Genomic DNA, 11,757 nt, shown 5'->3' on the forward strand with positions numbered 1-11,757 from the left:
CACACACACACACACACACACACACACACACACACACACACACCACAAGAACTATAGGTAAGCAAAGCATACACGGATCATATTTCAAATGTGACTGATAATGAAGCAAGATAAGCTGTAAGTGAGAGAGAGCTTACCTTAACGATACATTTGAGTATACTGTGCGAGAAGATAAGAGAGGCTGATGACAGGCAGCGATGAAAATGGGAAGCTCTCTCCCCAGCTTTCTCCATTATCAGATAGGATCGATTTCTCCCACTGAGGATGAAAAAAACAGCTTGACAGCAGCTTCTTCAAAGCTCATATCTTGGTGCTCCTACTACCAGTTAATCACTCACAGGGCTCAGACCTTTAAACTCTCCCATAGAGGAGATGGAAATGGCTTTACTATTTTCTTACTATGGTCAGGGGCAGGTTTGTGTAAAGATCAAGAGTAGAATATTGCATTTATGAAACCTTTAGAAATAAATTGTGCAACCCCCTAATAACATGGATGAGTGCTTACCCTGTAAATAGGTGTAATGAAGCCAGTGGTTCTACTTACAGGATCAGGGGCTCCACAATCTGTCTTACTGCTTATTCAGTGCCTTTATTGTTGCATTCAGTATCAGTCAATGGGAAGATATGCTAAACTGGTTTCTGTACTTCATTGTTTTTTCCTCTATCCTCTTTTCTTTCTTCCACATTTCCTTTCTTGCAGCATTTCCCTGTGTCTGCTTTTCCCAGTGAGCTTTATTTCTACCCTCTTTTCCATTTCACTAGTTGTTGACATTAGTGTCTTTTCTCTTTTTTTCTTTTTTTAATTAACACCTCAATTAAGTTAGTGGTGGCCAGGGGAGTTCACACCCCTGAGTCTTAGGTTCAGACAGTCTGCAAACTCACATTGACAGCACTACATTAGTTGCACTGCTTACGTTGGGACGATTTTCTTTGCTACCAAGAAGGCTGGAAACATTTTTTTTTTAAATGAAAGTTTAGAGATGATGATGTAAAATCTGAATTTGCAATGCAAGCCTTATAAATCCATCAGATGTGCTGGATATTTGACACTCCTAGCCTACTGGAATCACCCACAGGACCAAAAGCAAAGTTGCAAGTCTCTTGCAACAAACAGATCTGCTGTTCCAGCAGGATAAAAAGAAACTCTGATTTTTAAAAAAAACCCTTCCTATCTCCAACCGTTTCACTCAACATGTGCATTGGCAAAACAGACTACCACTACGTTGAGGGGGCTTGATATGAGAGAGTTTCTGTGAGTCTAGTTTCCAGGCTGGATACTCTGACCACCAATTTATTCCTTCAAGCTGTCAGAAGTTCATCAAAAGCTACCCAAACCCCTGAAACCTAAGTGCAGGGCTGAACTTCATGTGCATTTCAAATTTTGACTAGTAAGCATAATACAGTATGCAAAATTGTGTAATGGTAATCATCCCTTTCTCCTGTTTCCCTTCCCTCCTCTTTTGCTTTGCTAAACAAACATAACTTTCTAAACATTAGATGTATTAATTTGACTACTGCAAATGGAAATAGATCTTGTTAACATTGAAAAATGGATGAAACTATACCTATAACCACAGCTGGGTGGTACATTGCTTTATTGGCCCCATGAGAATGGTTTTGAGAACATCAACAGATGTTCATAGCGTACTTTTAACACAGACCCTGGACTATATTTATACCCAAACCAACAAGATATACAGTGCAATATAACTTTTTTTTGCTGTTTACAGATATTCTATATTAAACTTTACCACATAAAGCAGTCTTAGACATTATTTCATTAAGTGGTGGCTACTACTTTTCCAGTCTACAACTGCACACTTTAATTGAACTAGTTCTTTTTCAGTAAACTCTTTGAAGCAATTACTTTGGTATCGTTTTGGATCACTCAGTAATAAATACTTTTAATTAATTATTGTCAAGCATTTTATAGCGTAAAATAACTGAAATAGGATAGAAGAGACATACTCAAATCTTTCCCTGGCTTAAAGAATTGTGTAGTGGACATAAATTGTATGAAATTCATTTTGATTTTGTAGGCCATTATTTTATTGGCTTTCCTTCCATATTTGACTTGGTATATTGTTTCCTATGAAATCATTATCTTCTCTCCACATTAAAGTGGGAGAAAATACAGAACCTTCATATCTGCTCTCTTGTTAAAATTAGTCTTTTAATATAATATGCAGTAATTGTTTAACCACTATTCAATTGCTCTAGACTATTAGTGGGTGCTCCTTTTTTTAATGGAGAAATCTTGCTTTTCTTTGCAGCATAAATATGGATGTTAACTTCATAGCATAACACTTTGTGCTGGAAGAGTTAATTGAATTGTAATCACACATTCTGGAACAAGCTAGAACAATTTAGGCAGGGTTTAAAGAGCAAAAAAACAGATCAGGACTCTGTGGAAGGCTTCATATAGCCCCTCTTAAGAATACTTCAAAGTATTAAATTTAGCCATTCTGAATCTAGTCATTCAGAAGTACCTATTTATAATTTCCATTTTTTATTATACAAAATACAATATGTATTGCCACAATAAAGCAAGCTGCCATGCCAGAAGTCTAATATGGCTCACATATATAAATAATGCATAAGACGACGTATTAAAGATAAACATGTTTTGGAATTTGGAAAAGTCGCAAGATTTTTTCAGGGTTTTTGTGAAAGATAGGAGAAATTTTTTCTGAGGAAATCTTCCAATTTTGTTGATGGAAAGAAACAGACCTAACTTATTATGCATGTCTTTTGAGCTGCCTAAAAATTCTTTACTAGAACCAAAGCTAGAGTGCAAATTTAGTGAATAGCTTTTAATAGTACCATCAGAATACACTTATTTCAGATGAAATTTTAGCTATTTTCAAAATCCAAGAAAGTTTACATTATTCTACAGCTTAACATACTCGGTCTTTTAATTTTTTTTATCAGAAAGTCACCAAAAGTTACATTTATATCTATTAACATATTTGGTAGCTATACAGAATTGAGACATGGGCTGCATTTTACATGGTAGAATCTATATTCCCTTTTATAGCTCATCATATTGATTGGTAAATATCGTTGGCACTATGGTACAGTTTTGCAGAGAGGATATTTAAGTCTGGAAAGGCTTACTTTAGTCATATTAGGAAAGGTTAAAGTTGTTTCCGGTGGGGAAAACCGTGTGCCTAAAGTGAGAAATATTAAAGGGAACACTCTAATACCAGCCTTTCTTGTATTTAACCTGCTCACCCAGATGTATATGTTCTATCTGTAACTCCAGGGGTTTTTCTTACAAATGAGGTAGTTGGGGCCAATAGAATAAACTTCTGAAATTATTTTTGTAGGCTGGTGCTAACGCCTATACTGTCTGAAAATGCTATACTATCTGAAAACTTCAAAGTAATCTTGGATGAATTTTTTTTTTGATTCCTAATGAATTTAAGGATATTTGGGAACAGGGAATATTCATGTCTTGTATCGCTATCTGCAATATTCTTGAATGAGAAGTTGCTCATTAACTAAAGCATGAATGTAACATAGGGTACCCCTGTCTGTTCCAGTTGCAGCACTAAAGTACTCATCAGCCCTGAGATTCTAAAGTTGTCCATAGGACTTGGACATCAGCGTGGGGTTGAGGGCTCTGGTTGAGGGTGCAGGCTATGGGGTGGGGCAGGGGATGAGGGGGTTTGGGTGCAGGAAGGGGCTCTGGGTTGGAACCGAGGGGGTTGGAGTGCAGGAGCGGGTGCGAGCTCTGGGGTGGGGCTGGGGATGAGGGGTTTAGGGTGTAGGAGGGGCTCTGGGCTGAGACAGGGGATTGGGGTGCGGGGGAGGGTGAGGACTCCAGTTGAGGGTGTGGGCTCTGCGGTGGGGCCGTGGATGAGGGGTTTGTGGTGTGGTAGAGAACTCTGGGCTGGGGCAGGGGGTTGGGGTGCAGGGTCCTGGTGGCGCTTACTGCAGCTTCTTTAAAGCACTTACTGCTTTACATTGAAAAACTTTCCTGATTATTTACTTGTCTACCTTATGTAAAAATTAGTGCTAATATATATTGACACATTTTCATTCCCTATATTATCTGCACACAACTAAACCAGTTCTGCCCCTACAAGCATGCCAATAATTTGGTTATTCCTGTGTCTTTGCAAGGCTCCTCTGCTCTCAGTCCCATCTCCCTCTTGACATACTGTATTCCGTGTGCCATCTTAATTCCTCCTCCTCCATCTAGGCCACATGTTCTCCAGTCCCCCACCACAACTGTCCTGCTCTCCTTTTAAAAGAAGCAAAGAGTCAGATGGTTTTGGGTCTGTCCTCTTCCTGGGGAAAATCTATCTTCTCCATTTGTACTGCTATGTTGTCCCCTTAATGCTTCATAAAGAAATAGTGGTGCTTATGCCTTTCTGCTCCCTGCCTTCCTGCAGAAGGAAGTTGCAGCTTCCTGGCCCTTCTCACCTACCAAAATTTCATTTTGCCTTGAACAAGTAGATGAGGTAGGTTTTTCAAGCCTTGAGTTAGTCTTTATATTTCCACAAAGCAAAAATTTGTTCAAGAAAATTTTCTTGTGTCTTCTTAAGGAATGTCACTGTCTGCAGGATCTTCTCCTCTTCACTCCCCTAAAATTACTCCTCACACATCTCCTGCTCCTAGAAGAAGAAGTCATACTCCAAACCCAGCAAATTATATGGTGCCTACTAGTGCCTCTACTCCTGTTACTAATGCTGTCTCCCAACCTCCATCTACTGGCCAGGTGATTCAGAAGGAAACTGTGGGTGGAACAACATATTTCTACACTGATACAACTCCAGCCCCTCTCACAGGAATGGTATGTTTGGTTTTGATACCCTCATAACCTTTTTGACCCTATCTTAGCTTTTTCATAAAATGAAGATGTTTGAGTGATGTTTAATCTTGCTACTAATTTGTATTCTATTGAAACTTGGCACAGAAGCTGTTACCTGGATACTTTCTCTTGCCAGATCTTAATTTTGAGTGGTATTACTCAAGTGATATGAGAGTGCTATGGGGCAGGTTTTTTTCCTTTGCTGTTTCTGACTGTTCTATTTCTGCACTTCTGTGCTGAATGTGTTAGGTTCCATCCCACGCCCCCCCCAAAAAGGCAGCCTATTGGGACTCATCAAAAATTGAAACTAGGAGTAGGTTACTGAGTTGAGTTATGCAGATGCTAAAATGCTGTGATGATGGGTGGCGGTGGTCACATAAGACCCTAAATAGTTGCATAATGTGGGTAATATTTAAATGGCAAACTGGAACTTACAATTTTGTGCAGAATTCTAGTAAAGGTTGACTAGAGAGGAAGCGTTCTGATGACAACTCAGAATTATGATACCTTATGTTTTACGGAGTCTGGTCTGTTGTATGTACACAAGACTTCTTGATGAAATTTCCATTAATTTAAAAGTTGTAACTAAGTATAGGAATTATAAGGAAAGATGGTAGGAAAAATCCATGGGTAATTAAAAGGGTACTGTCAACTCAAAAATCACATTGTCTGAATAGCTGACCTATTAGTGTTACAACTTACAAGTAACATCTAAGATTATTATAACTGAAAGAGAGATGAGAAAACTTCTGTATCTGTTTTGCTTGTTTCCATTTGTGTGGGGTTTTTCACACAACAGCAAGAAGAAAGCATTTTTTTAAAAATTGTTAAACTCCAAGAATAATCATCTTTCATTTGTGCAAGATAAAGAGAAACTTGCATTTACGGATGTGAAAGAAGGACAGTTAGTGTTAGATTTAAAAATCATCTGAAGTTGCATTGGTTGTGAATGTCACATTAGAAAAATGTAGAGACTGCAAGAAGTACATTCATAGCACATGTACCATTTTGAGGATTTTAAGTCAAGTCAGCAGGGTTAAAAAATGCTCAGAATAAAAGCATATCAAAATCAGATAAATGTTCCAAATTCTAAAGGAAATAAGTCTTAAATAATCTTTAATTTCCCCCCGCCTTTTAGGTATTTCCAAACTATCACATTTACCCTCCCACTGCACCTCATGTTGCTTATATGCAGCCAAAAGCAAATGCACCTTCCTTCTTCATGACAGATGAACTCAGACAGGTAAGCTGTCATAGTGTTGAAGTAGAAATGATTAAATATCTTCATATAGTCTTTAAGAAAGTTGAGCAACCACAAACAACAACAAAGGAAATAGGCACATTAAAACCACTGAGACAATTCTCTTCATTCCAGACTTAAAAATGTAATCACGTGACAGAAATAGAGGTACCATAAAAAAACAAAATTACAGTACTTGTAACTGTAATACCTTCTGCATGCCACATCTTTTTATCAAGAAAGGTTACTTGAAGAGAAATGTATTATTGTAAATCTTATGGAATTTCTGTACATGCTAAACATTTTGTGAGGCATTGGAGTTTTATTTTAAATTTGATTAGAATACAGCTAACTGAAATGGAAGTATAATCAGGAAAATGTTCATTTATGTGGATTTTTTTTATATACAGAGTATGTAGTTCTATTCCTTTGGTATATTTAAATGTATTATGAAGTTGGGTGTAAAGTTAACTGCCTCAGCATTTTCAGCATACCTGCTAGTTTTCTGGGGCAGAATACTGATCACCCCTGGAGTGGCTCCGACTTGTTACAGTGTTTCTTGGTATCATGCCTCTGCCTTTTTCATGCTCCTTTTACAGCTCCGTTCTTCCACACGACACTTCCTTTTTTAAAAAAAAAAAAAAAGTCTCCATTGTAACCTCCTTCCGATGAGAAGCAGTAGTCCTGAGGCAGCCTCCCTTTTGTGCAGGTTTTACCTGGGTGGAAAGTCCATAGATTCAACCCCTCATTTTTCCAAGCTGGTGATGCGAGTTCTCCTAAAAAGTCAACTAGCTATTCTAGTATTGAAACCTGGCCTTTCCTAGGTATTATGCTGTAAATTTAGCAAAGATGATCAACTAAATTATGTTCTGTACTGTAAGGCTACATAATTTGTTCCTCAGGAGCTGATCAACCGACATTTAATAACAATGGCTCAAATTGATCAAGCAGATATCCCTGGTAAGTAACTAGAAAGTCACAGTCATAATTGTCTGTGGTTATTCTAAGCAAGTTTTGTTTGCTCTCACAATTGCGTAGCACTACTAACTTTGTTACAAATAAATATATATTAACAGCATGTTTTAGCAAAACTGTTCCTGAATTTAGTTTTTTATGAAGTGTAAGACTTGGTCTGATTATACTAGAGCTGTTAATAACAGATGTCATTGTTTTAATACTTTGCCCCTTCAAAGCACTTTACAAACATGAGGTCTCTACTGTTCACTGTTTCTTCTGCATATTTTCTTTTCTTTATTTTAAAATTCTTTAGCTGACTTAATCTGGTTTTCTGTTTAACACCATTTATGTGTGCTTAAAAAGTAAGCAGTTCTTAACTTCACTGAGCAGATTTCACTTTTAGATCCTGTCCGCAATCCACATTGTAACTGATTTTTGTATCCAGTTAGTGGCATGGTTGGCTCTAAGCATGGTTTGCTTTCACGCATTCTATTGGGTGACTACAGCAGCTAAGGTCTACTTTTTCAAAAGTGAATATGTATGCAGATCATCAGGAGAAGGACTTTTAAACCCATCAACTTGACTATGTTTCTAGGCTTCAGCTTTGTGTACTGCGGGTATGTCTACACTTAAAATGCTACAGCAGCACAGCTGCAACACTTCAGTGTTGACACTACCTATGCTGACAGGAGGGGTTCTTGAGCAATCTTTTCCTTTGTATTAAAATACCCTGGGAGGCATTGGATGAAGGAATATTTAGGGTGCTACTTCACTACCAAGAAATAGGTGAACTGTTCTAGGAGCTTGTCTGTATAAAATCAGACCAAGGAAGTATTTTATTGAGGAAAAACAAGTAAAATTCTACAGGTTTAGTAATAAGCATTTATTGTGATACTTTAGAGGAACTTTTTGCATGGGATCACTTTTGAGAAATTCTTCCTAAACAAAGGCATTCAACCAACATCCATAATATTTGTCACTACTCAAAGGTATTTGCTTTTTAATAAGAACTTTCTCCCTAGCAACCCCTCCCCCAACTTCTGCTTGAGCCCAATGGTCCTCAGTGCTTGTGAAGTCCATCAACCTGTTTTCTTGTCCTTTTTCTCCCCCCTGCATATATACATACAGGATTGACTTCACTAAATGATTTAAACAGGGAAAGATGAGTTGAGGGAGTAAAACCTTGTTTAAACTCAGTGTCTTTACTAGTTAGGGCTTATCTACAGGGAGACTTAGTGCACAGCAAGCCAGGATGTAAATCTACAGCATAATAGCCTGCTCCACACTAACTGCATGTCTGGACCTTGCTACCACACTCTAAAGTTTCATAGTGCACTTTGACATACTGCCATTTGAAACAAGAGTATGTCAAAGCTCACTTCAGAACTTTTAGTGCACGATAGCAGGGTCCACATGGCCACTTAGTGCTCAGCAGGTTTGTATGCTCAGTATTCACACCCTGGCTTGCCACTCACTAAGTCTCCATGTCGACAAGCCTTGGTAAATGTGGGTTTATGTTTAGAAGACTTTGTTTTTCCAAGACTCTGTCTCAACTAGTAAGATATGTTGTGTTTTAAAATGCTAATTAACATGATTTTTGACAGATTTTGCACCTAGTGTAGATTGGGGAAGTTGTGCAGTTGCTCATCATGGTCAGTCTTTTGGAGAACTTATCATTGACCGCAATCAGCTAACATGTTTTTTATGCAGTTTGCCCTGTCTAGGTGCAAAGTTGGGACTAAAATACAAGTGTTAGCACATGAAATGACACATTGTAAAACAGCCTAGTTTCCTAGTCTCGGCTGTCCTCCTAGATGTCTTATAAGCTGTCCAGTTCCCCTCACTCTCCAAACAATATCGTGTATTCATTCTGAAAACTGACTGTCTGTCTTTGCTATTCTCTGCTGTTCTCATAACGGAAGTCAAGAGTTTACTGGGGGCTTCATATTCACAAGGCTTGTGTGGGTACTGGGGGTCATCCATGTCCCTTCATATCTTCATCCTCGGTAGCTGCAAGAAAAAGTAAATTTTCGAGGCAGACCAAAAGATGATCCCAATTTGTTGGGCACCTGCCAATGTACTGCTCCCCACTATTTATGGATGAATTGGTTTAATGTTAGACTGAAGCTGGTACTTCATGGCACACGGTGCTTTTACTTCTCTTGTTTACTTTTAGTATGGCAAGACTATTTTTCAGAAAGCACATATATCTGTTATCCAAAAATATCTCACAGGAAACCATATTTGTGCCAAAGATAGAATTATGAATTTTAACTTTTTTTGTTGCATGTATCTGAGACACAACACAAAGTATTGTTTGACATCTTAATAGTCAGATTTTCTTTACTACTGTAATATTGATTTTACAAATGCAATTAGTGTCTAATATATTTCTACAAACTGCTTTAGCAGTCCCTACAGAAGTTGACAGCTACCACAGCCTTTTCCCTTTAGAACCACTGCCACCACCCAATCGGATACAGAAAACAAGCAACTTTGGGTACATTACATCATGCTACAAAGCTGTAAATAGCAAAGATGATCTGCCATATTGCCTTCGGAGGATACATGGTGAGGGAAATCATAAGTTGTCATCTTTTTAAACTTCAATGCTACCTATACTTAAGCCTAAAACATTTGCTCTTCTATAATACTACGCATAAATCTTAAATTGGCTTTGAAATGAATCATTCTGTTGGAATAAGAAAGCAGAGTTTGGCCTAGATAACAGTCCATAGTGTTGGAAATGAGCAAGCAAAGTTTTATATTGGTGTGCCTCTGTTGGTGGCAGCTCAGTACTTTCAGAACAGATACCAAAGTTTTTTAAACAAATCTAATGGATCCTAAAATCACTGAATAAATGTAATTAAACTGTGTGGGTTTTATTCTCTTCTCAGGTTTCCGTCTTGTTAACACAAAGTGCATGGTATTGGTTGACATGTGGAAAAAAATTCAACACTCAAATATTGTAACTCTGCGTGAAGTGTTTACCACTAAAGCATTTGGAGAACATTGTAAGTTTCTGGGAATTGAACTGTTGAGGTAGTTTTGAGGGTATTAGGGCAGTGGTTCTCACCTTTCTGGGTTGAGGACCCATTTGTAACCCTTGATGGCCTGTCATGAGACAGAGATCCCCTGAGACTCCCCAAGATCCAATGACAATCCCCTTCCACTTGTGCGAGTGGGGACTCAGAGCTAAGATTCAAGATGCTCCACAATGGAATTGGGGGAGTGGCAGTGAGCTGACACCTCCAAAAGAAAAAAAGTGTCTCCCCCCCCAGCCTATGGTATCGGAGGATACGGGGTTGGAGGGGGATTTGGGGATTTGTAATGAAGAAGGAGTTGGGGGTTCAGGGGTGCTGGAAAAGGAATTGGAGGGGTGTGGGGTGCAATGTTGGACTGAGGGAGGATATGAGGACAGAAGGGCCTGGGGACACAGCCCCCACACATGGTCCATGGGGGGCAGAGGGTAAAAGGGTGGGGTGGGGATTTTTCATCCTCAGGCTAAAGTGGGAATCTGGGGGAAGGAGTTGGGGGCAGAAGGGGCTGGTGGTGCAGTGGGGGAAGCGCTGGGTAGCTGGTGGCCATGATGGGTGATGAGACAGAGGGGGATTTGCCTGGTTGTGGGAGGAGGGGTACATCGGGGGCCTGGGATGTGGGGCAGGATGGGATATGTAAGACGGGCAGTCACCTTCCTGTGGGGTGGGGGAGTACATCAAGGGGCCAGTAGTTACCAGAGAATGTGGCACCTACCACTCCCTCACAGCTACTGTCTTGCAGAGCTGCATGGGGCTCAGATTTCTGGGCATTAAGATTTCTGGAGCCACAGCACCGCTTAGGTTTGGCCTGTCTCCCCTGTTAGGGGCCAGCCGGGACAAATTTGTGTGAGTGGCGTTGTGACCTGGTGCATGGAATCACAGCCATCACACATTCAAATTTGGCCTTGCTGGCCTCCCATCGTCATGACGGAGGGGCAGCTGGGCCAAACTTGAGCAGCTCTGTGCCCCTGTGCACCAGATCACAATATTCGGAGTGGGGAGCTGAGTTCAGCCAGGCCCGTAACCTTTTGATGCATTCTGGCAACCCACTTTTGGGTCGTGAGCTATGGGCTGAGAAACCCTGTATTAGAGTTGTTAATTGTTGTCACTTACACATCTTTTTATTTTTAAGCTCTTGTGTTTGCATACGATTTTCATGCTGGAGGAGAGACTATGATGAGCAGACACTTTAATGACCCTAGTGCTGATGCCTATTTCACTAAAAGGAAATGGGGTAAGGAAAATGCATTCAACTGTCACTTTAGAAACTATTTCAGATATCTGAGGTCTAAAGTTAGTTGGGCAGAGAAATAGGTAAGTTCAGCTTTATCATTTTTTAGTTAGTCAGATATTAATTATATTGTAAGTACCACAGGACAAGGGTCTTTACTTCTCTTTTCCTAGTTTATTTGTAAAGTTCCTAGCATACTGTAAGTGTTATGTGAAAATAAATGTATGGGAAGTATTTTAAATAATAGACTGAACCAGTTGAGCAATGGGATTAGCTTGATTTTTGTCTTATTGTGAAAGTTGGGGTGCTTATTTAGTGCATGAAAGCTGGCAACTGTAAGCTACAACAACTTTTTGGCAGTATGGTCTACTAGATTGAACATGGGACTGGGAGTCAGGCTCTCCTGAGCTCTAATCCCAACTCTATCATTGGGTGGCACTTGGCAAATTACTTACCAGTGGGATTTTCAAAG

At 39.5% G+C, this 11,757-nt stretch overlaps 1 protein-coding gene across 1 annotated transcript in view; it reads left to right on the forward strand.

Moving 5' to 3' along the window:
* Positions 1-11,757, forward strand: part of LOC113406810 (PAN2-PAN3 deadenylation complex subunit PAN3-like) — a 113,405-nt gene that overhangs the window by 69,484 nt on the left and 32,164 nt on the right. The window contains exons 7-12 of the mRNA XM_026653556.2: positions 4,554-4,801; positions 5,958-6,062; positions 6,962-7,019; positions 9,426-9,587; positions 9,914-10,030; positions 11,187-11,288. Coding sequence (XP_026509341.1) covers positions 4,554-4,801; positions 5,958-6,062; positions 6,962-7,019; positions 9,426-9,587; positions 9,914-10,030; positions 11,187-11,288 — 792 coding nt within the window. The remainder of the gene's footprint in view (positions 1-4,553; positions 4,802-5,957; positions 6,063-6,961; positions 7,020-9,425; positions 9,588-9,913; positions 10,031-11,186; positions 11,289-11,757) is intronic.

The sequence above is a fragment of the Terrapene carolina genome, unplaced genomic scaffold (assembly GCF_002925995.2).
Source record: "Terrapene carolina triunguis isolate 2854851 unplaced genomic scaffold, T_m_triunguis-2.0 Scaffold141, whole genome shotgun sequence".
NCBI classification, from domain to species: domain Eukaryota; kingdom Metazoa; phylum Chordata; order Testudines; family Emydidae; genus Terrapene; species Terrapene triunguis.